Raw genomic sequence first — 26,868 nt, forward strand, 5'->3', positions numbered from 1 at the left:
TATCACCATCGCTACCAAGGATAGTGGGAGTGAACTTCGGAGAAGCAGGAATGGGAAGGGGGTGGGAACTGCATCAATTGCTATGAGCTGCCGGCAATGTAGTAGCCGATTAGGGGCGCTGGAGGAACCAATTGCCAAAATGACTCACAAAATTCAAGTGTGAATCTTGCCTAATGGGAGGACCGGCCTTGCCACTTGTAATTACCAGTTGGAGGGCCATTCAAACTGAGTATAATTCATTGGCTGATCCCTCCTGATATCCCGAATGGTATCATGTGATCCTTCCTTCAGCGATAGGAGGCCCACCTAGTTGACTACTTTAAAATAGTGGATGCCCTCAATGACAATGTCCATGCCAAAACAGGTTTTTATCCATCTAGAGCAAGGACTACTGTCACCAGGAAATGTCCCCCCATCACAGGATCTTTCTGAGCCTGTGTTGGGACCTGATTGGAACAGAAAAGCAGGCTGATTTAGTTGAATTAAAATGTTATGGATAGTTTGTATGGATTCTTTTTTATATATATATTATTATAATTTAACAATTTTACCCCGAATTTCTTCCCTTTGGCATCTTTATTAACAACCTGTACAGTAGATGGCGGAATGCACCTATAATTGTTGCGAACGCCATTATACCAAAGACGAAGAAGAACACGTTGACTTTGCGTCACGTGTTTCCGCCCTGGTAGGGAGATTGTCGATACTGCAGTTGTTGTGGTGCAGTAATGTCAAAGATTTGTACAACTAAACATTCTGTTGTAATGTTATCCCTTTGGTGACTACTGCGGATGGCTGTGTGTGCCAGGCTCTGCGGAGTGGGTCAGTCTCGGAGGTGCAGGCGGCGTCAGCGGCATAATCAACAGGATCACGGAAGCGACTCCGATATGGACGAGGAGGAAGGGGAGCGGATTGTGGGTGAGACACAATCCGTCACCGGCGGCCCGGAAAACTCTGCTGCGGCAGGGCCGAGTGTGGCCCATGAAGCCGCTGCTGAAGCCACTGCTGACAGTGCAAGCACCGTACCGCCGAACCCGCAGTCCCTGTTGGATCTGCCCCCAGAGATTTTAGTGGAAGTATTCTCATCTCTCCCGGGCACGGAGTTACCAAACCTGGCCCTCGTCTGCAAGAAATTCAGGCAAATTCTCAACACGGAAACCATCTGGAGAAGGCGATGCACGGAGGGTAAATAATAGTGATCGCTCATTGTCATTTCAGATAGAAGAATCATTAATTCGCTGCTATCATGTCTTATGCGAAATGTGACGTTTTATCATACGGGAATTAATTGACAGTATTTGGTCCACAGGTTAGTCTATAGCATGGTTTCCCATCCTTGTTTCCCCATGGCCCCTTTTTCACATTTGATGTATTTTTTGAGATTGCCTATATTAAATACACCAACTTGGTTTTGTTTTAATTTGAAGGACCAAGGATTTAAAAAGAAATGTAAGCTCATTTTCTGCAATTCTGAAAAAGCTGACATTTGGAATTATGTTAAAATGGTCAAACTGTGGGTAATTTAGCTATTTGGCTTTTAATTTTAGGACCCCAATAGGTGTGTGTGTGTATACAGTGGGGTAAAAAAAGTATTTAGTCAGCCACCAATTGTGCAAGTTCTCCCACTTAAAGATAAGAGGCCTGTAATTTTCATCATAGGTACACTTCAACTATGACAGACAAAAGGGAAAAAAATCCAGAAAATCACATTGTAGGATTTTTAATGAATTTATTTGCAAATTATGGTGGAAAATAAGTATTTGGTCAATAACAAAAGTTTCTGAATACTTTTATATACCCTTTTTTGGCAATGACAGAGGTCAAATGTTTTCTGTTAGTCTTCACAGGGTTTTCACACACTTGCTGGTATTTTGGCCCATTCCTCCATGCAGATCTCCTCTAGAGCAGTGATGTTTTGGGGCTGTTGCTGGGCAACACAGACTTTCAACTCCCTCCAAAGATTTTCTATGGGGTTGAGATCTGGAGACTGGCTAGGCCACTCCAGGACCTTGAAATGCTTCTTATGAAGCCACTCCTTCATTGCCCGGGCGGTGTGTTTGGGATCATTGTCATGCTGAAAGACCCAGCCACGTTTCATCTTCAATGCCCTTGCTGGTGGAAGGAGTTTTCACTCAAAATCTCACGATACATGGCCCCATTCATTCTTTCCTTTACACGGATCAGTCGTCCTGGTCCCTTTGCAGAAAAACAGCCCCAAAGCATGATGTTTCCACCCCCATGCTTCACAGTAGGTATGGTGTTCTTTGGATGCAACTCAGCATTCTTTGTCCTCCAAAAATGACGAGTTGAGTTTTTACCAAAAAGTTATATTTTGGTTTCATCTGACCATATGACATTCTCCCAATCTTCTTCTGGATCATCCAAATGCTCTCTAGCAAACTTCAGACGGGCCTGGACATGTACTTGCTTAAACAGAGGGACACGTCTGGCACTGCAGGATTTGAGTCCCTGGCGGCGTAGTGTGTTACTGATGGTAGGCTTTGTTACTTTGGTCCCAGCTCTCTGCAGGTCATTCACTAGGTCCCCCCGTGTGGTTCTGGGATTTTTGCTCACCGTTCTTGTGATCATTTTGACCCCATGGGGTGAGATCTTGCGTGGAGCCCCAGATCGAGGGAGATTATCAGTGGTCTTGTATGTCTTCAATTTCCTAATAATTGCTCCCACAGTTGATTTCTTCAAACCAAGCTGCTTACCTATTGCAGATTCAGTCTTCCCAGCCTGGTGCAGGTCTAGAATTTTGTTTCTGGTGTCCTTTGACAGCTCTTTGGTCTTGGCCATAGTGGAGTTTGGAGTGTGACTGTTTGAGGTTGTGGACAGGTGTCTTTTATACTGATAACAAGTTCAAACCAGTGCCATTAAAACAGGTAACGAGGGGAGGACAGAAGAGCCTCGTAAAGAAGAAGTTACAGGTCTGTGAGAGCCAGAATTCTTGCTTGTTTGTAGGTGACCAAATACTTATTTTCCACCATCATTTGCAAATAAATTAATTAAAAATCCTATAATGTGATTTTCTGGATTTTTTTTCTCATTTTTTCTGTCATAGTTGAAGTGTACCTATGATGAAAATTTACAGGCCTCATCTTTTTAAGTGGGAGAACTTGCACAATTGGTGACTAAATACTTTTTTGCCCCACTGTATGTAAACTTCTGACCCACTGGGAGTGTGGTGAAATAAATAAAAGCTGAAATAAATCATTCTCTCTACTATTATTCTGACATTTCACATTCAAATTAAGTGGTGATCTAACTGACCTAAGGACAGGGAATTTTTACTAGGATTAAATATTGGGAATTGTGAAAAACTGACTTTAAATATATTTGGCTAAGGTATATGTAAACTTCCGACTTCAACTGTAGGTTTGCATGTCAGCTTTGTCATCGGTTTTTCACAACAGCGTTAAACTAGACATCGGGCCGACACCGATGTTTGCATTTTTAGCTAATATCATCCGATTCCGATATTAATTCCAATCAAGTTGTAGAACCCCCCCAAGGATGATCAAAGGAAACAGGATAAACCTGAGCTCAATTTCAAGTTTCATAGCAAAGGGTCTAAATACTTATGTAAATATTTCTGTTTTTTATTTTTAATATATTTGCAAACATTTTTAAACCTGTTTTCACTTTGTCATTATGGGTTATTGTGTGTAGATTGATGAGGAAAACAATAATTTAATCAATTTTAGAATAAGGCTGCATGGGCTACTTTCTGTCCATAACCTTGCAATTAAATAAGATAAAAATGAAATAGAAAGGTTTTTTCAAACTGAAAACAAGTAAATCGAGTCTGAAATCGAACTGAAATTCAAATAAAAGTACATTACAACTTTTAAGAACCTTGTAGTTCACCAATGCACGTTTGCATGAGTGGTTTCTCAGTGAAAGCCATAGTTCTTGTGGGTACAAGATGCACCAGCCTGATATAGGCTCTGCCATTGGGACATCTGCCAAGTGGAGCAGTAGTGTCCACTGGCATTTTTTCATTTGAGAGCAATGTGCATTCTAGTAGCTAAGTCATCATGTAAACATGGTGAGCAAGGCAGCTATGATATGTTCACTGTAGATACGCAGACCAGGGGTCCGAGCCTTGAGGTCTGGAATACTGCTGGTTTTCTGTTCTACCTGATGTCTTACACTCACCTGGTGTCCCAGGTCCAAATCAGTCCTTGGTTAGAGGGGAATAATGAAAATCAGCAGTGGAACTGGTTGAGGTCCAGATTTTGAATTTGCCTGGTATACAATGATTTGGATTTCTTCCTTTATTCATAGTATCCAGTCCATTATTGGATTAGCGTAGCTTTGGAATTTGGGATGTGCAAATTTCTCATATAAGCCTAGGTGGCCAGATCTGAATGTGCTTTTATTGTCATGCCATCATGTATCATGCTTTTATTGTCATGCCAACTCCTGTATTTTATTGTCATGCCAACTCCTGTATTTTATTGTCATGCCAACTCCTGTATTTTGTTGTCATGCTAGTGGAGTTTGCTAAAGCACACGTAGCTTTGATGACTAGGCTACTGTCACAATCTGCCTTGGCCTTCATTTTCACATGCCTGTCTGTCGGTCTCTGTCTCTCTCCCAAAGAGTTTGGAATGAGGGAGGACCTGCGCAAGATGGAGGTGGTGGGTGTGTCCAGTCGGGAGCTCTATGCCAAACGTGAGTCTCTCTCTCTTTCTGAAAATATCAAACATTTATTATCAGGACATAGACAACAATGGACATCTTTACATTGGCTAATTGAACCAAGTCACACTAGTATCACTTGTGCATTGAAGGTCCGGGAATAATATCACATATTGTCACTTTCTGCAAATCATCGATGACTCTGTTTCATCCTCTAAATTCCAGCATCTTGATTAGCCTCAACCTCATTTGGACAGGGGCTGCTGTTAAACACTTTCCAGTAGTTAGCAATGGTACCCTTTGAGGCATTTTCTTGCCTTTGACACTTTGGGGATTAACTCAGTTGTTTGCTACTGTAGGGGTAACCTCAAGATGGCTTGTGGGAAATTGCTCTTCGTGGTGGAGAGATTGTGCTTACTTTGTTTTTGTGTCATGAAGTTGATGCTATCAGGTTTGGGGCTAGGTTGGTTCTAGGTTAGGTTGGTTCTAGTTGTAGTCACCACTAGAACCAACCTGCCATACCCAGACAGACTATATGGACAGACACCAGACCGACAGATACAGAAATGACACTCGAACAGACTCATGCCACAATGACTAGCTGCTATGAAAGGCTGGTTATGGGACACATCAACTCCATTGTCCCAGACACCCTAGACCCACTCAAATTTGCATACCGCCCCAACAGATCCATAAATGATGCACTCTCAATTGTACTCCATCCTCACCCACCTAATAAGAGGAATATCTATGTATTAGGACCCTGGGACTGAACACCACCCGATGACAGCCTACAGGGAGGAGTCAGTGACCTAGCAGTGTGGCGCCATGACAACAACCTCTACCTCAACATCAGTTAGACCAAGGAGCTGATCGTGGACTTAAGGAAACTGGGTGGGGGGGAGCACGGACATTATTTAGAAAGGCACACACCTGTCTATGTAAGGTCCCACATTTGACAGTGCATGTCAGACTAAAAATCAAGCCATGAGGTTAAAATAATTTGTCCGTAGAGCTCTAAGATAGGATTGTGTCGAGGCACAGATCTGGGGAAGGATACCAAAAAATGTCAGCATCACTGAAGGTCCCTAAACACATTGAGTGTGGAGAACCATCCAGAAGGACAACCATCTCTGTAGCGCTCCACCAATCAGGCCTTTATGGTAGAGTGACCAGATGGAAGTCACTCCTCAGTAAAAGATACAGGAAACCGTGCACCATCCCTACAGTGAAGCATGGTGGTGTTAGCATCCTGTTGTGTGGATGTTATTCAGCGGGAAAGAGACTGGGAGACTGGTCAGGATCGAGGAAAGATGAGTGGAGCAATGTACATAGAGATCCTTGATGAAAACCTGCTCTAGAGTGCTTAGGACCTCAGACTGGGGCAAAGGTTCACAATGACCCTAAGCACACAGCCAGACAACACAGGAGTAGCTTCAGGACAAGTCTCTGAATGTCCTTGAGTGGCCCAGACAGAGCCTGGACTTGAACCTGATCGAACATCTCTGGCGAGACCTGAAAATAGCTGTGCAGCGACACTCCCCATCCAACCTGACAGAGCTTGAGAGGATCTGCAGAGAAGAATGGGAGAAACTGCCCAAATACAGGTGTGGCGTCATAGCTAAGAAGACTCAAGGCAGTAATCGCTGCCAAAGGTGCTTCAACAAAGTACAGAGTAAAGGGTCTGAATACTTATGTAAATGTGATATTTCAGTTTTGTATTTTTAATATATTTGCCAAAATATTTTAAACCCTGTTTTTGTTTTGTCATTATGGGTTATTGTATGTAGATTGATGAGGGGGAAAAAAATATTTGATCAATTATAGAATAAGGGTGTAACGTAAAGGGGAGCTCCCAATTGGCCAGCGGTCTAAAACACTGCTTCGCAGTCATAGAGGCTTCACTTCAGACCCTGGTTCGCTCCCGGGCTGTTTCACAACCGCCCGTGATTGGGAGTCCCATAGTGCATTGCAGAATTGGTCCGTTGTCTGAGTTACAGGAGGGTTTGGCCGGGGGGGTTTTACTTGGGTCATCGCGCTCTACTAACTCCTTGTGACAGGCCCGGGCGCCTGCAGGCTGACCTCGGTCATCAGGTGAACAATGTTTTCTCCGACACATTGGTTGGCTGGCTTCCAGGTTAAGCAGGTGGGTGTTAAGAAGTGTGGTTTGCCGGGTCATGTTTCGGAGGATGCATGACTCGACCTTCGCCTCCCGAGCCCGTTGGAGTTGCAGCGATGAGACAAGATCGAAATACAAAAATATTGTAATATATTTTATAATAAGGCTGTAACAAAATGTGGGGAAAAAAGGGGTCTGAATATTTTCCGTATGCACTTTATCTACAGTTGAAGTCGGAAGTTTACATACACCTTAGCCAAATACATTTAAAGTCAGTTTTTCACAATTCTTGACATTTAATCCTCATAAAAATTGATGATGATTTATTTAATCTTTTGTTTCTTTCATCACATTCCCAGTGGGTCAGAAGTTTACATACACTCCATTAGTATTTGGTAGCATTGCCTTTAAATTGTTTAACTGGGGTCAAACGTTTCGGGTAGCCTTCCACAAGCTTCCCACAATAAGTTGGGTGAATTTTGGCCCATTCCTCCTGACAGAGCTGGTGTAACTGAGTCAGGTTGTTAGGCCTCCTTGCTCGCACATGCTAGGATATAGGACTGAGGTCAGGGCTTTGTGATGGCCACTCCAATACCTTGACTTTGATGTCCTTAAGCCATTTTGCCACACCTTTGAAAGTATGCTTGGGGTCATTGTCCATTTGGAAGACCCATTTGTGACCAAGCTTTAACTTCCTGACCGATTGCTTGAGATGTTGCTTCGATATATCCACATAATTGAAGTGCACCAGTCCCTCCTGCAGCAAAGCACCCCCACATCATGATGCTTCCACACCCTTTTTCCTCCAAACATAACGATGGTCATTATGGCCAAACAGTTCTATTTTTGTTTCATCAGACCAGAGGACATTTCTCAGAAAAGTACGATCTTTGTCCCCATGTGCAGTTGCAAACCATAGTCTGGCTTTTTTTATGGTGGTTTTGGAGCAGTGACTTCTTCCTTGCTGAGCGGCCATTCAGGTTTTGTCGATATAGGACTCATTTTACTGTGGATATATAGATACTTTTGTACCTGTTTCCTCCAGCATCTTCACAAGGTCCTTTGCTGCTGTTCTGGGATTGATTTGCACTTTTCACACCAAGGTACGTTCATATCTAGGAGACAGAACACACGTCTCCTTCCTGAGCGGTATGACGGCTGCGTGGTCCCATGGAGTTTATACTTGCATACTATTGTTTGTACAGCTGAATGTGGTACTTTCAGGCATTTGGAAATTGCTCCCATGGATGATCCAGACTTGTGGAGGTCTTGGCTGATTTCTTTTGATTTCCCATGTTGTCAAGCAAAGAGGCACTGAGTTTGAAGGTAGGCATTGAAATACATTCACAGGTACACCTCCAATAGGCTAATTGACATCATTTGAGTCAATCAGAAGCTTCTAAAGCCGTGACATTTTCTGGAATTTCAAAGCTGTTTAAAGGCACAGTCAACTTAGTGTATGTAAACTTCTGACCCACTGGAATTGTGATACAGTGAATTATAAGTGAAATAATCTGTCTGTAATCAATTGTTGGAAAAATGACTTGTCATGCACAAAGTAGATGTCCTAACCGACTTGCCAAAACTATGGTTTCTTAACAAGAAATTTGTGGAGTGGTTGAAAAATGAGTTCTAATGACACCAACCTTAAACTTCTGACTTCAACTGTACCTCTATCACTCCAGTATCCCTGCAAAAATTGATTTGTTATTTTTGGTCGATCTACAGAAAATACTCTGTCACAGTGGAAGAAAAATTCAAACATTTGATAAAATATTATGAAAAATGAAACTATATTGATTCGATAAGTATACATCCCCTGAGATGATACATGTTAGAAACACCTTTGGCATCGATTACATCTGAGTCTTTGGGTAACTCATTAAGATCTTAGCACACATCGATTGTACAATATTTGCACATTCTTTTAAAAATTCTTCAAGCACTGTCAAGTTTGTTGTTGATCTTTGCTAGAAAGCCATTTTCAAGTCTTGCCATAGATTTTCAAGACGATTTAGGTCCAAACTGTAACTAGGCCACTCAGGAACATTCAATGTCATCTTGGTAAGTAACTCCAGTGTAGATTTAGCATTATGTTTTAGCTTTTGTACTGTTGAAATGTGAATTTGTCACCCAGTGTCTGTTGGAATACAGACTTAACCAGGTTTTCCTCTAGGATTTTGCCTGTGCTTAGCTGTATTCCGTTTTTCTTTTTATCCTAAACTCCATAGTCCTTGTCGATGACAAGCATGCCACCACCATGCTTGAAAATATGAAGAGTGGACAATGGTGATGTGTTATGTTGATATTTGATTGGATTTGACTTCCTCCTTTTACAATGTCAATTAGAGAGCAACTACAATGTTGTGGAGCCATCTGCAGTTTTTTCGAATCACAACCATTCAAATCTGTAACGGTTTTAAAATCATGATTGGCCATATAGGGAGATCCCTGAGCTGTTTCCTTCCTCGCAGGCAACTGAGTTATGAAAGCACCTGCATCTTTGTAGTGATTGGGATACACCATCCAATGCCTAATTAATAACTTCACCATGCTCAAAGGTAGTGCTGAGCGACTAACCGGATTTTCGATTATTAAACAACTAATTGACCGAAGTCTGTTCAATACTTGAATTCCATTTAGTTTTTTCATTTTTTGTCAGCCCAACACTCATTTTCTCTAGAGACAAAATCATTCATAAGAGAAATTGGAGGAATCAAGTCAAGAACTGTGGGACGCTGAGTTGTAGTTTTCATTAAACTAATATTCAACCTAGTTCAGTGCAGAAATGTGGTAATTAACTACAATGACTATAATCCATTGCACCATTTAAAACTTATTTTTATGGCTGACGGATCAGAGGTGAAGCGAGAGGTTTCACTCTCGCCACAGTCTGTTCTAAATAAGACCAATGCGTTTCTTTGGCTTTATTTTTGACCTAAACTTGTCGCTTGCCTTCCCGCCTTTCGAACAACGGCCCCCATTGTTAGGGCATAGACATGAGCATCTCATCATTGTATACAGATCTCTGGATGGATACACTTTTACGCCCGCAACATTAGGTTAGATACACACAGACTGCGTTAAGGGAGGAATGTACACAACACAATGACGAGAGGGACCTTGAAAGTATATACCTTCTCTACTCTAGAAGAAATAGTAAAATTATTTTGTCAGACAGCTTTGCATCATACTTAGGCAGGCTAGCTACACTGAACAAAAATATAAATGCAACATGTAAAGTTTTGGTTTCATGAGATGAAATAAAAGATCCCAGAAATGTTCCATACGCACAAATATTATTTATCTCAAATTCTGTGCACAAATTTGTTTACGTCCCTGTTGGTGAGCATTTCCCCATTGCCGAGGTAATCCATCCACCTGCCAGTTGTAGCATATCAAGAATCTGATTAAACCGCATGATCATTACACAGGTGCAGCTTGTGCTGAGGACAATAAAAGTTGGTTGGTCCCCCTCTTTGCTGCTTCACTCTTCTGGTAAGGCTTTCCACTAGATGTTGGAACATTGCTGTGAGGACTTGCTTCCTTTAAGCCACGAGCATTAGTGAGGTCGGGCACCGATGTTCGGCTATTAGGCTTGGCTAGCAGTCGGCGTTCTAATTCATCTCATAGGTGTTCGATGGGGCAGAAGTCAGGGCTCTGTGCAGGCCAGTCAAGTTCTTCCACACCGATCTCGACAAACCATTTCTGTAAGGAGCCCGGGGGGTATTGTCATACTGAAACAGGAAACGGCTGTCCCCAAACTGTTGCCACAAAGTTGGAAGCACAGAATTGTCTAGAATGTCATTGTATGTGGTAGCGTTCATTTACTTTCACTGGAAGGAGCCTGAACCATGAAAAACAACCCCAGACAATTATTTTTCCTCCAACAAACTTTACAGTTGGCACTGTGCATTGGGGCGGGTAGCGTTCTCCTGGCATCCGCCAAACCCAGATTTGTCTGTCGGAATCCCAGATGATGAAGCGTGATTCATCCCTCCAGAGAACGCGTTTCCATTGCTCCAGAGTCCAATGGCGGTGAGCTTTACACCACTCCAGCCAACACTTGGCATTGCGCAAGGTGATCTTAGGCTTGTGTGCGGCTGCTCGGCCATGGAAAACCATTTCATATAGTTCCCGACGAACAGTTCTTGTGCTGACGTTGCTTCCAGAAGCAGTTTGGAACACGGTAGTGAGTGTTGCAACTGAGGACAGACAATTTTTACACGCTACGTGCTTCAGCACTCAGCGGTCCCGTTCTGTGAGCTTGTGTGGCCTACCACTTCTCAGCTGAGCCATTGTGCCTCCTAGACATTTCCACTTCACAATAACAGCACCTACAGTTGACTGGGGCAGCTCTAGCAGGGCAGAAATGTGATGAACTGACTAGTTGGAAAGGTGGCATCCTATGACAATGCCATGTTGAAAGTCACAGCTCTTTAGGAAGGCCATTCTACTGCCGATATTTGACTATGGAAATTGCAAGACTGTGTGCTTGATTTTATACACCTGCTAGCAACGGTGTGGCTGAAATACTAGAATCCACTCATTTGAAGGGTTGTCCATATATACCATATATAGACACAAAAAAAGTATCTGTGACCAACAGATGTGTATCTGTATGTCCAGTCAGGTGAAATCCATAGATTAGGGTCTAATGGGGTCTGTCAATTGACTGATTTCTTTATGAATTGTAACTCAATAAAATCTTTGACATTGTTGCATTTAAATATTTGTTCAATAAAAATAGGATAACTAAAGACATTACAGTATGGGGAACACAATGTTATAGATGGCCTGACTGCTACTGCCTGAGCAGAGATGATTACTTTATGGAATGAAAACAAATTAAGTAATAAAATAGAAACAATGTAATATACACAACTGAAATATTTTTCATTTCATAGTAATTTCCTGTTTTTCTGATGTCTACTAGAGGTCGACTGATTAATCGAAATGGCAGATTAATTAGGGCCGATTTTTCAAGTTTTCATAACAATCGGAAATCGGTATTTTTGGAAGCCGATTTTTGCTGAATTTAAAAAATATATCTAATTTTTTTTTAACACCTTTATTTAACTAGGCAAGTCAGTTAAGAACACATTTGTATTTTCAATGACAGCCTAGGAACGGTGGGTTAACTGCCTTGTTCAGGGGCAGAATGACAGATTTTTACCTTGTCAGCTCGGGGATTCAATCTTGCAACCTTATGGTTTACTAGTCCAATGCTCTAACCACCTGCCTCACGAGGAGCCAGCCTGTTACGCGAATGCAGTAAGAAGCCATGGTAAGTTGCTAGCTAGCATTAAATTTATCTTATAAAAAAACAATCAATCAATCATAATCACTAGTTATAACTACACATGGTTGATGATATTACTAGTTTATCTAGTGTGTCCTGCGTTGCATATAATCGATGCGGTGCGCATTCGTGAAAAAGGACTGTCGTTGCTCCAACGTGTACCTAACCATAAACATCAATGCCTTTCTTAAAATCAATACACAGAAGTATATATTTTTAAACCTGCATATTTAGCTAAAAGAAATCCAGGTTAGCAGGCAATATTAACCAGGTGAAATTGTGTCACTTCTCTTGCGTTCATTGCATGTAGTCAGGGTATATGCAACAGTTTGGGCTGCCTGGCTCTTTGCAAACTAATTTGCCAGAATTTTACATAATTATGACTTAACATTGAAGGTTGTGCAATATAACAGTAATTTTTTGTCTTATGGATGCCACCCGAACGGTTCTGTATTTCACTGAAAGAATAAATGTTTTGTTTTCGAGATGACAGTTTCCGGGATTCGACCATATTAATGACCTACGGCTCGTATTTCTGTGTGTTATTATGTTATAATTAAGTCTATGATTTGATTGAGCAGTCTGACTGAGCGATGGTAGGCACCAGCAGGCTCGTAAGCATTCATTCAAACAGCACTTTAGTGCGTTTTGCCAGCAGCTCTTCGCTGTGCTTCAAGCATTGCGCTGTTTGACTTCAAGCCTATCAACTCCCGAGATTAGGCTGGTGTAACCGATGTGAAATGGCTAGCTAGTTAGCGGGGTGCCGCTAATAGCGTTTCAAACGTCACTCGCTCTGAGACTTGGAGTAGTTGTTCCCCTTGCTCTGCATGGGTAATGCAGCTTCAAGGGTGGCTGTTGTCGTTGTGTTCCTGGTTCGAGCCCAGGTAGGAGTGAGGAGAGGGACGGAAGCTATACTGTTACACTGGCAATACTAAAGTGCCTATAAGAACGTCCAATAGTCAAAGGTATATGAAATACAAATCATATAGAGAGAAATAGAAATAGTCCTGTAATTCCTATAATAATTACAACCTAACTTCTTACCTGGGAATATTGAAAACTCATGTTAAAAGGAACCACCAGCTTTCATATGTTCTCATGTGCTGAGCAAGGAACTTAAACGTTAGCTTTTTTACATGGCACATATTGCACTTTTACTTTCTTCTCCAACACTTTGTTTTTGCATTATTTAAACCAAATTGAACATGTTTCATTATTTATTTGAGGCTAAATAGATTTTATTGATGTGTTAAAATAAGTGTTCATTCAGTATTGTTGTAATTGTCATTATTACAAATAAATAAATAAAATCATCCGATTTAATCGGTATCGGCTTTATTGGTCCTCCAATTAATCGGTATCGACGTTGAAAAATCATAATCGTATCGACCTCTGTATACCCAATGTGGACCTGACAAAGGCAATGGAATAGTTTCAATGTTTTGGCAATTACATTTCACTATTGTGGGCATTGTAGCGTCTTTATTTCATAATACAATTAATGTAGACAAAATTCTAATCGAAACCAAAACCGTGATTATTTTTAAAATAATCGAACCGACCTCCAAAAAGCACTACAAAGGGGTATTCAGTGTCTGTTTATATTTACACATCTACCAATCGAGGCCCTTTGCGAGGCATTAAAACACTTCCCTGCTCTTTGTGGTTGAATCTGTGCTTGAATTTAACCACTGGATTGAGGGACCTTACAATTATCTGTATGTGTGGGGTACAGAGAAGGGGTAGTCTTAAAACAATCATGTTAACCACTATGATTGAACACAGAATGAGTCCATGTACATAATAATTTGCATTTTTACTCAAAATTAATAAAAAATGAAAAGCTGGCATGTCGAGTCAATAAGGATACAACCACAACCACAAGTCTTCTACAAACAAAATTCCACTTTGACATTAAGGGGTATTGTGTGTAGGCCAGTGACACAAAATCTCAATTTAATCCATTTCAAATTCAGGCTGTAACACAACAAAATTTAGAAAAAGTAAAGGGGTGTGAATACTTTCTGAAGGCACTTTAGCTTACTTTCTCGTATTTTATTTCTTGTGTGTTTTTGTTCTACCTTATGTTTTTTTGTTGTTGTACTACATTGATATTGATTGCTGGGTTTAGCGTTTGCAAGAAAGGCATTTCACTGTACTTGTGAATGTGACATTTTAAAACTTGAAACTTGATTAGTCTGCCCACTGTTGTGGTGTACCTGTCCAGGTGTGAACCCTCGGGTGAAGTCTGGCCGCTTTATGAAGCTCCTACCGGACTACGAGCACATGGACTACAGGGACGTGTACAGGCACTGTATGTACTGCAGCACATGCCTGACCTGACTGGCTCAACACGCGTGTGGCTTTTAACATGCTAGTGTGTGACTGACTCCTGTGTTGTAGCCAGTTGCGACAAATACCATGTGCTCACCGACTGTGTGACGTGGTTTTGAAGGGGTGAATCTGCACTTTGCTCCTTACCTTAACTCGGACGTCTGACTACTAGGAATGGTACTGGAAAATGAATGTGCGCATTTAGCATGCTAGTCAACATGGTTAGTGCTTACAGTGACCGCTCCCTGTTTACTCTGACATTATACACTCAAGTTTTTTTTTCATGCACTTGGATATAACTTCACATGTGCGTGCGTAGAGTACAATAACGATATGCCCCCTCCATATCTGCTGTCCTTGAAGTGAGGCCAGACCTCCACCACAGTGATATGCTCTGTTGAGTTGTCATCAGTTTCTCAGTCCAAACTCTTATGTATTGCTGTGATGTCCTGCGATTTGAACGGTTCACCACTGTTTTGGTGTATTAACCCTTTGTTGCGCTGTTGTGTTGCAGTGCTGCACCCATACAGACACATCCTGGGTCTTTGGCAGCCTGACATAGGCCCGTACGGAGGGCTGCTCAACGTGGTGGTATGCAATTAGTGTGTTTACACACACACCTACACAGTTGTGTCCCCTCTTTATCACATTTAAACATTTTCAGTCTTCAAATTGTTCAGCACCCATGGTTGTAGAGGGGGACAAAAATGTGTCTATTTTCCCATCAAAACATGTTACTTTTCTCTCTCCCTTTACTCCGCTTCCACCACCCATCCCTCTCCAGGTTGACGGGCTGTTCATCATTGGCTGGATGTACCTGCCCCCCCACGACCCTCGGGTCGAGGATCCCATGAGGAGGCGGCCACTCTTCCGCATCCACATGTGGGAGAGCAACAAGGTGGCGGTAGAGTGTATGTACGGACACAAGGGCCCTCACAAGGGGGACATCCAAGTGAGTCCATTTTTTTTCTTCTGTTGTGTTCTGAACGCACAGTAAAGCTAATGGTTGTGATTTATTTATTTTTCTGCCACCTGCAGTTCTTTTTAATGAGAATAATGATTGGCTGATCACTCCTCTTGACCTGGATGGCATTCTGTGATCCCTCCTTAAAGCTGCAATATGTAACTTTTTGGGCGACCTGAGAAATTCACATAGAAATGTGAGTTATAAATCTATAATTCTCATTGAAAGCAAGTCTAAGGAGCGGTAGATCTGTTCTATGTGCACTATTTCTATAAGTCCTGTTCTTCAGTTTAGTTTTTGTGTCTTATTTTCATTTTTGAACACCAGCTTCAAACAGCTGAAAATACAATATTTTTGGTTGTATAATATTTTTTCTTCTGCGGTTTAGATTGGTACAATGATTCTCTACACTATACTTGTTTGATTTGTCACAAACTGAAAGTAAGCCAGCTATTAGAATTTTAGCAACCAGGAAATGGCAGAGCGATTTCTGCGTAGTGCATCTTTAACCTGTTTAAATATGTCAAATTGTCGATTTGCCAAAATAGACACCCCCCCAAATTAATTATTTATAATGAGGGCCATAAACAATACCTAGTAATACTTATAGTGCCAAAAATATTAAAATATCGCCTTTCTGGTAAAAATAAATATACCTGAGGTGTGAAGTACACGGTACAAATATGAAAAATCATATATTATTTTTTTCCTATCCAACAAAAGTGGTGGAGTAGGGCTATATATAAACAAAATTGCCCGCAATGAAGACGTCCTATATTGGTCTGCTAATACAGGACTAGTAAAGGCCCAGTGCACTACTTTTGTGAAAAAATGTAAACTAAATGTATTGGAGTGTTTACCAGCATTTGTAACTTGAGTCTGATAATTATCTATACAAAACAGTTAATCTGATAATACTTGAGTGAATATAAAAATACTTGCTTGATATGTTTTTCAGTTTCTTGAAATACTTTGTAAATGCAACTTATTTCGATGTGAACTGAAATGGTCTATTCATCCCTTTTCCATTTTAGTAGACAATCTTATCCAGAGCAACTTACAGTAGTGAGTGCATACTTTTTCATGCTGGTCCCACGTGGGAATCGAACCCACAACCCTAGCTAACATTGCAAGCGCAAAGTAGTTTGTAAGGATGGTAAATTAATACTGTGCAAAAAGTGCGTGTTTTCCATGTTATTTGATCAAGAAAAATATTTATTTTAATGTAGATGTTGTGTCTTTGCCCATAACTTTTCACCTTTTTGATTGAAATGTTTGAGGACTGTTTTGTTCTTTCTGAAATTCCATTAGAATGACAATCGCAGAGAAAAGGACAGGGCAACAACTCCTACATTTCCAACTATTGAATCCTGATAGATACTGTTCTTAATTATGCAACTACCTTTTTTGCCAAAGCGGAGATGCTGAAAAAAATGTTTGCCAGCGCTACAGACGTCTACGGTATGTCGGTCCGGTAATACTATTAAAGGCCCAGTGCACTAAATTTGTGAAAAAATATATTTTTCAAAACATAATATAGTTATATTTTTAGACCAGAGGAAATGGTGACTCCTATTAGCCCTCCAACACCACTTCCTGCAGTGTCTGGTCTCCCATCCAGGGACTGACCAGGACCAACCCTGCTTAGCTTCAGAAGCAAGCCAACAGTGGGATGCAGGGTGGTATACTGCTGGTTTTTCAACATGACAATGACCCAAAACACACCCCTGGGCTATTTGACCAAGAAGTAGAGTAATGGAGTGATGTATCAGTTGACCTGGCCTCCACAATCACCCGACCTCAACCCAATTGAGATGGTTTGTGATGAGTTGGACTGCAGAGTGAAGGAAAAGCAGCCAACAAGTACTCAGTATATGTGGGGACTCCTTCAAGACAGTTGTAAAAGCATTCCAGGTAAAGCTAGTTGAGAGAATGCCAAGAGTATAGAAAGCTGTCATCAAGGTAAAGTGTGACTACTTTGAAAAATCGAAATATATTTGATTTGTTTCACACTTTTTTTGGTTATTACATGATTTCATAGTTTGTCTTCACTATTATTCTACAATGTAGAAAATAGTGGAAATAAACTCTTGAATGAGTAGATATATACATACAATTGAAGTCGGAAGTTTACATACACTTAGGTTGGAGTCATTAAAACTCGTTTTTCAACCACTCCACAAATTTCTTGTTAACAAACTATAGTTTTGGCAAGTCGGTTAGGACATCTACTTTGTGCATGACACAAGTAATTTTTCCAGCAATTGTTTACAGACAGATTATTTCACTTATAATTCACTGTATCGCAATTCCAGTGGGTCAGAAGTTTACATACACAAAGTTGACTGTGCCTTTAAACAGCTTGGAAAATTCCAGAAAATGATGTTGTGGCTTTAGAAGCCTCTGATAGGCTAATTGACATAATTTGAGTCAATTGGAGGTGTACCTGTGGATGTATTTCAAGGCCTACCTTCAAACTCAGTCCCTCTTTGCTTGACATCATGGGAAAATCAAAAGAACTCAGCCAAGACCTCAGAAATTTTTTTGTAGACCTCCACAAGTCTGGTTCATCCTTGGGAGCAATTTACAAATGCCTGAAGGTACCACGTTCATCTGTACAAACAATAGTTCGCAAGTATAAGTACCATGGGACCACATAGCCGTCATACCGCTCAGGAAGGAGACGCGTTCTGTCTCCTATAGATGAACGTACTTTGGTGTGAAAAGTGCAAATCAATCCCAGCAAAGGACCTTGTGAAAATGCTGGAGGAAACAGTTACAGAAGTATCTATATCCACAGAAAAACGAGTCATATATCGACATAACCTGAATGGCTGTTCAGCAAAGAAGAAGCCACTGCTCCAAAACCGCCATAAAAAAGCCAGACTACGGGTTGCAACTGCACATGGGGACAAAGATCGTACTTTTTGGAGAAATGTCCTCTTGTCTGATGACACAAAAATAGAACCGTTTGGCCATAATGACCATCGTTCTGTTTGGAGGAAGTTAAAGCTTGGTCGGAAATGGGTCTTCCAAATTGACAATGACCCCAAGCATACTTCCAAAGTTGTAGAAAATGGCTTAAGGACAACAAAGTCAAGGTATTGGAGTGGCCATCACAAAGCCCTGACCTTAATCCCATAGAAAATATGTGGGCAGAACTGAAAAAGCGTGTGGAGCAAGGAGGCCTACAAACCTGACTCAGTTACACCAGCTCTGTCAGGAGGAATGGGCCAAAATTCACCCAACTTATTGTGGGAAGCTTGTGGAAGGCTACCCGAAAAGTTTGATCCAAGTTAAACAATTTAAAGGCAATGCTTCCAAATACTAATTGAGTGTATGTATGTAAACGTCTGACCCACTGGGAATGTGATGAAAGAAATAAAAGCTGAAATAAATAATTCTCTCTAATATTATTCTGACATTTTACATTCTTAAAATAAATTGGTGATCCTAAAACGGGGAATAGGATTAAATGTCAGGAATTGTGAACATTGACTTTAAATGTATTTGGCTAAGGTGTCTGTGAACTTCCAACTTGAACTGTATATATATATATATAGATAGATAGATAGATAGATAGATATCTATATATCTCTATATATATATATATATATATATATATATATATAGATATATATAGATATAAAAATTGAAACACCCCTTCTTCCTGTGGCTATGGCTGTAAGCACAAGGTGATTTTGTTCCTCTGGGACCAAGAGCAAGGGGTTTTGTTTAAATTCTAAATCCGTCCGAGAACATCACAGCGAGAGGAGACTGCTTTTGCTGCAATCGCTAGTCTCCCATTCCATATGCTGTATTGTAAGCGGAGCTGCAAGGTTTACAAGCCAGAGAAATTCGATCCTTTGTCTGGATGGGCAAGAAAATGTGACTTGTCGCTCACTATGTAAATGAGGTGTCAGATTTCACGTAATGCATTTCAGATGAGAGCAGATAGTAGCATGTGAAGCAAGACAATGGTGCACAGAAATTGATGTTGCGAAGTACACAGAGCGCTCTGTAATAAAAAATGTTGGTCGGAACCTGTCCAGATCTGCTCAAATTCCCCTAAATAGAGGACTTAACGTTAACTCACAGGAAGTCCATTCCAGTTAACTACTTTTGTATAGTAAGGGAGATAATTATGTGATTATTGTGCTTAAATAGTCATGTTCACTGCTATTGTTCTACCTTTTATGTGTAAGCAGTGCACTCACTGTGTGGTGACATAGTCCCCTGTGACGGGACTATCATTAATGTGATGACTGCTATTTATCAAATAATGACCTACTCTGTTTAATTATTACTCGATTATAAGATATATTTGTCTATAGATAAGTCACTTATTAATGTATTGTTACCTCATCAGTCTCATTCTGAACATCGCAAAATTCTTGGATATCTGCACGAACCCTAGCCTAAGTGATGAATCAGCAATATACAAATTGGCTTAGGAAATAAATAATTAACTAAATAATAACACAGAATTACATAAACAACCACTCGGTGAAGGCTATATTGATTACTAACATAATGCAATGAAAAGTCCCTAGTGGACTAACCCGATATGATGGCTTGTTACACAATGGAAAGTGGGTGGGGAAAGAGTGGGAGAGAGAAAGTTGTGGACTTATCGTACATACATTTGGAAAATACGCTGACTGGAAATATGGATATTTAGCACCCAAACAACCGCTCATTAGGATTTAGAAATGCAACATATATTTACGCTTAGTTGTCTTTCTCTGTGTCTGAAACCACTCGTCTGTCTTTGGCGAGTAGTTCGAGGGATGTAAGACTGGTTTGTCCACCAGAGGTCACAATGTCCTTTGTAGTTGTAGTAGGCTTCTTTATCTTAAGAGTGTCCGTTTCAAATTGATATTAGAATGGATCCTTCGGAGATACCTATGATGGTGAGAGGAAATTGAATGTCTACTCCAGCTGTTACACACGCGGTGGTCTTTGGTCGAGTTTACTAGACTACCAGTACTTAAACAGCTGTAGACTGAATGTTCCAGTGTGATCTTTATCTTCTTCACTCGAGAGTTTCAGAGGGTCTTACCATTTTCTGGTGTTGTAGTTTTAAACCATTTGTAAGCCATGTAGCCACCGCTCCACATTGTCTGGTCTGTATTTAAATTCTAACCATTTTGACGTGTGGACCACGTCCTCATGTTCTCTATTCTAATGTAAATTTTATTAGTTATTTTAAGCTTGGATATAAAGGGGTTATTCCATTATGTTGACATGAAGTCTGTGCTCAAGTGGGCGTGGTTACTGACTTGGCAAAAGTTTATATGAAAAACAATTATCTAACTTCGAAGGCTAAAATCACATTTGATCTTCAAGTATTCTTATACTTAATCATTTATTTTATGCAACATTTAAATGCAAACCTGAACTGTATCTATGAGGGTGTCTAGTTCTTGTTATACAGTCTTTCTGATCATTTTAATGACCTCACAAAATAGACATGAATTTTCCATATTCCATTTCTCATCATTACCTAGATTTGGATGTTGAAGTATATTGTTTCAATGTTCCATGTTTGATGTTTAAGTTATTTGGCAAGAGTCTATGTAACACTCAGACATTCCATTCTTAATACTGTAGAGCCAAAGGTAGAGTTTCTGCAAGGTATTTACTATCCGGTTGTTAAGTCATAAAACCTTGGTGAAGTCCCCCAGGAGAGAGCGAGAGTTTGGCTATCTGTCAGCCATTGGCCTAGCTGATGACACACGTCTTCCATGGCTTTGTGATAAAAGCTGCAATTCCTTTTCTTATTTCCAGACTGGGAAGAAGGATGAGTTCTCGACTAAGTGCAACCAGACAGATCATCACCGCATGCCAGGGGGGAGGCAGGAGGTGAGGAGGAGAGAGAGGGTCTCTTGTCACTTCACAACACTTTTTATATTGTTATCGTATGGCTGAGGCAACTATGCATTTGTAAAATAAATGTATTAATTGAACATTGAATCAATAAATCACATAGTGTAGCACTTTTTACAAACACACCATCTCAATGTTCCGATCATACTGAAAGTTCGCTGTTGTCCCTCATGAACTCGGGGAGGGGACTGTGGATCTGTCTCCGTTTGTTCGTACATTAGTCACGCGATATCTCAGACGGCACTGGTCCGATTTTGACAACCTGGGTGAATGATGTGTCTTGTCTTAGCGAACACAATCAAAACATAAATATTGTATGCAACAAGGCACTAAAGTAACATTTAAGAAATGTGGCAAAACAATTAACGTTTCCTCTGAATACAATGTTGTGTTTGGGGTAAATCCACTAAAACACATTACTGAGTACCACTGCATATTTTCAAGCATAGTGGTGGCTGCATCATGTTATGGGTATGTTTGTAATCGTTAAGATCTGGGAAGTTTTTCGGGCAAAGCACAGGCTATATTCTAGCGGAAAACCTGGTCTTCTGCTTTCCACCAGAAACTAGTAGATTAATTCACCTTTCAGCAGGACAATAACCTAAAACACAACGCCAAATCTACACTTGACTTGCTTACCAAGAAGACCGTGAATGTTCCTGACTTAAATCTACTTCTAGCAATGATAAACAACCAACAGAGCTTGAAGAATTTTGAAAAGAATAATGGGCAAATGTTGCGCAATCCGGGTGTGGAGCGCTCTTAGACGCAATATCTCAGACACCACTGGCCCAATTTGGATGAAGATTGGATGAGTGATTCGTCCTGCAATAGAGTTCTAGCGTTTTTCAAAATTACACTGATTGGCCCAAGGGGGTAGCTATAGTAATTGACTGTATGCACATTAGTCACACGCAATATCTTAGACAGCGCTGGACTGATTTTGACGAAACTTGGGTAGATGATGCATCATGCCATAGAGATCTGTAATTTACAAAATTAGACTGATTGGCCCAAGGACACGCTGCATAATTTTTTGGGGATGACATGTTTACTGTTGCCTTGTCTAAGATTTGTGTTGAATCAAGTCTTTCAGATTTCAATCGGTAAATGAGGCAAGTGGGCGTAACCGTGGGATTTTGATCTGTTGGCAGGAGTTCCGCACATGGCTGGAGGAGGAGTGGGGGAGGACACTGGAGGACATCTTCCATGAGCATATGCAGGAGCTCATTCTTATGAAGTTCATCTACACAAGCCAATACGAGTAGGTCTTCCTTATGACAGTATACCAGCCAATGTGAGTAGGTCTTCCATATTACATCTACTGTTTTAGACAATTTATTTAAATATTAAAATTTTCGCCACTATTGTTCCTTTTCTTTTATTTGTTTACTCTGGTCAGTGAAAGACCTAAAGAAATATCTAGCTGGAGGCTATGAATTAATTGTAATGTTCCTCATTTTCCTCAATATAATGCTTTAAGGGATGGGTCGCTAGGTGACTTGACACGTACCCCATTAATTCATTTTTCATTCAGTGATATTGTATTCCTTTTTTAAGAGGTTCATATAAATCTGTTTTATGTAATTGGCTTCATGAATGTTGATGATGCTGTGTTCTGACAGTAACTGCCTGACGTACCGGCGGATCTACCTCCCCCCCCGGATGCCCTCGGACCTGCTGCAGCCGGGCCTGTTTAAAGGCACCTATGGCAGCCACGGCCTGGAGATCGTCATGCTCAGCTTTCATGGGCCCTGCGCCAGGGCCACCAAGCTTACTGTCAGTCCCTCAACCCTATTGCTTCCACCCTACTGTTTCCAACTCCAACCTTGTCCCTAATGTTTATTTTATTTAATCCTTAAAGTAGTTGGTTGGCATTGAGTTATGTGGGCAGAACACTATAATACAGGTGGCCTACATATTCCATTGGGTATTTAACAAAACCTTCAGTGTGATCAGTTCAGTTGGCATGAAGACATTTTGAAATTGAAAACAAAAGTCCTTATTACACGTTTGGGTAGTACCTCTTTCCTTTCAAAATGTTTTCCCCATTTTGTGCCTACTGAACATTTCCCTGCCCTTTCTCCTCTTTCCCAGGGGGACCCCAATGTCCCAGCAGGCCAGCTAACGCTTGACGTGGACCTGAACCGGCCTGTGTGCCTGCCGGACCTGGTGCACCAGCGCAGCATAGAAGAGCTGTCTCGCCTGGTGCTGGGGATGCACGAGGAGGCGCAGCGGGAGGTGCAGAACCCAGACGTGGCCCCCCAGGGAGCTGCTTCAGAGGGGGCTGTGGCTGGTGGTGCTGGGGCAGCGGGGCTGGAGTCGGCTATGGAAGCCCAGTCAGAGAGCCCCCAGCCTGGGCCCAGTAGCAGCAGCGCTTCCTCAGAGGCCCAGCCTTTCGTCCTGCCTCTGGGGGTCATGACCCGCAATGAGGTTTACCCCCGAACCTGCAAGATGTGGTGAGACCATTTATATCACACCTGTTCAGGTTGTTATTCACACATCATATAGCCAAGAGTGCCAGGAATATGTAGTTGCATAATATAATAAAATGGTAATTTATCAGACACTTTTCTCCAAATGGACTTAGTTTATGCATGTGTCCAGTGCATGTGGAAATCACAAAATTCATGTGTTACAAGCACAACACTCCGGCCAACTGAATCATTGGATCACAACATGTGATACACCATCCAAAGTACCTTCAGAAAGTATTCATACCCACATTTTGTTGTTACAGCCTGAATTCAAAATAGATATATTCTTTTTCTCCCCCATCAACACACAATACCCCATTAGTGTTCTTGGGCACAGGCACTATGGTGGTCTGCTTGAAACATGTTGGTATTAAAGACTCGGACAGGGAGAGGTTGAGAATGTCAGTGAAGACACTTGCCAGTTGGTCAGCGTATGCTCGGAGTACAAGTCCTGGTAATCCGTCTGGCCCTGTGAACTTGAGAATGTTGACCTATTTAAATGTCTTACTCACATCGGCTGTGTAGAGAGTGATCACACAGTCGCCCAGAACAGCTGATGCTCTCATGCATCAGCTGTGTTACTTTCCTTGAAGCGAGCATAGAAGTTATTTAGCTCGTTTGGTAGGCTCTTGTCACTGGGCAGTTCTCAGCTGTGCTTCCTTTTTGTATTCGGTAATAGTTTGCAAGCCCTGCCACATCTGATGTGCGTTGGAGCCGGTGTAGTATGATTCGATCTCAGTCCTGTATTGACGCTTTGCCTGTTTGATAGTTCGTCAGAGGGCATAGTGGGATTTCTTATAAGCTTCCAGGTTAGAGTCTCGCTCCTTAAAAGCGACAACTCTACCCTTTTGCTCAGTGTTGTCTGTAATCCATGGCTTTTGATTAGGGTATATACGTACAGACTGTGGGGATGACATCATCAATGCACTTATTGATGAAACCAGTGACTGATGTGGTATACTCCTCAATGCCATCGGAAGAATCCCAGAACCTATTCAAGTCTGTGCTTGCAAAAATGTCCTGTAGTTTAGCATCTGCCTCATCTGACCACTTTTTTTATAGACTGAGTCACTAGTACTTCTTGCTTTAATTTTTGCTTTTAAGCAGGAACCGGGAGGATAGAATTATGGTCAGATTTGCCAAATGGAGGGTGAGGGAAAGCTTTGTATGTGTCTCGGTGTGTGGAGCAAAGGTGGTCTAGAGGTTTTTTTTATTTTATTTTTTCCCTCCCCCGTCTGGTTGCACATTCAACATGCTGATAGAAATGAGGCAAAACTGATTTAAGTTTCCCTGCATTAATGTCCACGGCCACTAGGAGCGCCGCCTCTGGATGTGCATTTTCCTGTTTTGCATATGGCCGTATACCGCTCATTGAGTGCGGTCTGAGTGTTAGCATCGGTTTGTGTTGGTAAATAGAAAGCTACGAAGATGAGAACTTGAGGTAGATAGCGTGGTCTACAGCTTATCATGAGATACTCTACCTCAGGTGAGCAAGAACTTAAGACTTCCTTAGATATTGTGCACCAGCTTTTGTTTACAAATATGCATAGGCCCCTGCTCTGTGTCTTACCAGAGGCTACTGTTCTATCCTTCCAATACAGGGATGAGGGCCTGTACGGGTGTTTGGAGTATATCCTTCCTGTCCGACTCATTAAAGAAAAACTCTTCATCCAACTATAGCACTGCGATGCAGTGACTTAGACTGCTGCACCACTGGGGAGGCCAATTTGGCAACATTTTATTCCACTTTGACATTATGGGGCATTGTGTGTAAACCAATGGGGAAAAAAAATCTAAATTTAATCCATTTAATTTCCGGCTGTAACAGTATTCACACCACTTGCCTTTTTCCACATTTTACTATCTGAAGGCACCGTATGCTACGCAACAAGAAATCATGTTTAATTTATTTGTTTTTTAATTGATTTCAGCTTCTACGGAACAGGCCTGATTGCAGGCCACGGCTTCACAAGTCCGGAGCGCACACCGGGCCTGTTTGTCCTGTTCGACGAAGACCACTTCGGCTTCATCTGGCTAGAGCTCAAGTCATTCAGCCTTTACAGCCGCCTGACGGACCGGCTGGCCCACGCCTATGCCCCCGACATGGAGCGCTTTGAGGCCATGCTGCGCAACATGCAGTCCTGGACATCCTGATGGGGCAGACAGATACAGGCTTACCTAGACCCCGTACACGCATCCCGAGTGTTGACCGCACCTGGAAAACATTTGGGAACCTAGTTGTAACCCATAACTAAGGCCCGTTGTTTTTTCCTGATCAGGTTATGTGGTTAGGCAAAACTCCAGGTCTTAGTTATCACTCATGTATGTATATCTTTCCCCTAAAGAACCCTGAAATGCTTACACACAGAAAAGCCCCATATTTACTACCCCTGTAGAAGCTCTCTCTACTGTACACAGCTTCACAATCCAAAATCACCTCTACACTGTCCCACACATTTGTGGCCCTGGCCAGAAACAACCTTTTGCCCTACCCCCTAGGTACCTGAAGTATCCTTGCTCCCTGTCCCATGTTTCCCCTCTCTTCACCTCCACACGACATCGGTATCTCTGCTGCGGCATACCCAGAGGTCATATGATATGACAAAGGCTTCCTTAACAGCTTATTGTTATTAATTTTTAAACCAGAGAAGAGGATTTTACTTTTCATCCCACAAACCCCAGAACAAATGCTCTGTGCCTCTGAGTTGTAATGTGTACACCATGTCTGTATTGCCTAAAGCTGCAGTGCCTTGCAAAGTATTCATCCCCCTTGGCGTTTTTCCTATTTTGTTGCATTACAACCTTTAATTTAAAATGATTTTTATTTCGATGTCATAATTGACATGCAGAAAATGGTCCAAATTGGTGAAGTGAAATGAAAAAAAATAAGTTAAAGAAAATTCACAAAAAGGTGAAAAGTGGTGCGTGCATATGTATTCATCCACTTTGCTATGAATCCCATAAATAAGATCTGGTGCAACCAATTACCTTCAGAAGTCACATAATTAGTTAAATAAAGTCCACCTGTGTGCAATCTAAGTGTCACATGATCTGTCACATGATCTCTGTGTATATACACCTGTTTTGAAAGGCCCCAGAGTCTGCAACACCACTAAGCAAGGGGCACCACCAAGCA

General features: G+C 41.4%; 1 protein-coding gene across 2 annotated transcripts; it reads left to right on the forward strand.

The window, feature by feature from the left end:
• The first annotated feature begins 664 nt into the window (after positions 1–664).
• fbxo31 (F-box protein 31) lies at positions 665–26,741 on the forward strand. Of its 2 annotated transcripts, XM_024413558.2 has the most exons (10): positions 665–1,185; positions 4,609–4,680; positions 14,296–14,382; positions 14,917–14,993; positions 15,187–15,354; positions 21,157–21,231; positions 22,410–22,519; positions 22,881–23,034; positions 23,353–23,714; positions 25,664–26,741. In XM_024413558.2, the coding sequence occupies exons 1-10, from the start codon at positions 792–794 to the stop codon at positions 25,884–25,886; spliced, it is 1,722 nt and encodes a 573-aa protein (XP_024269326.1). In that variant the 5' UTR covers positions 665–791; the 3' UTR covers positions 25,887–26,741. The 2 variants fall into 2 exon arrangements, with proteins under 2 accessions (XP_024269326.1, XP_024269327.1); XM_024413559.2 differs by lacking the exon at positions 14,296–14,382 and having other exon boundaries at positions 25,664–26,740.
• The last annotated feature ends 127 nt before the right edge of the window (positions 26,742–26,868 follow it).

Source organism: Oncorhynchus tshawytscha, linkage group LG06 (genome assembly GCF_018296145.1).
Source record: "Oncorhynchus tshawytscha isolate Ot180627B linkage group LG06, Otsh_v2.0, whole genome shotgun sequence".
Taxonomy (NCBI): Eukaryota; Metazoa; Chordata; class Actinopteri; order Salmoniformes; family Salmonidae; genus Oncorhynchus; species Oncorhynchus tshawytscha.

What these genes read in the sequence shown, in the direction of transcription:
- fbxo31 (XM_024413558.2), top strand. Translation starts at nt 792, where the DNA reads ATGGCTGTGTGTGCCAGGCTCTGCGGAGTGGGTCAGTCTCGGAGGTGC. An exon ending in CTCACAAGGGGGACATCCAA is followed by an intron (nt 15,355 to 21,156) that starts GTGAGTCCATTT and finishes TCTTATTTCCAG; the next exon opens with ACTGGGAAGAAGGATGAGTT. An exon ending in CCCCGAACCTGCAAGATGTG is followed by an intron (nt 23,715 to 25,663) that starts GTGAGACCATTT and finishes AATTGATTTCAG; the next exon opens with CTTCTACGGAACAGGCCTGA.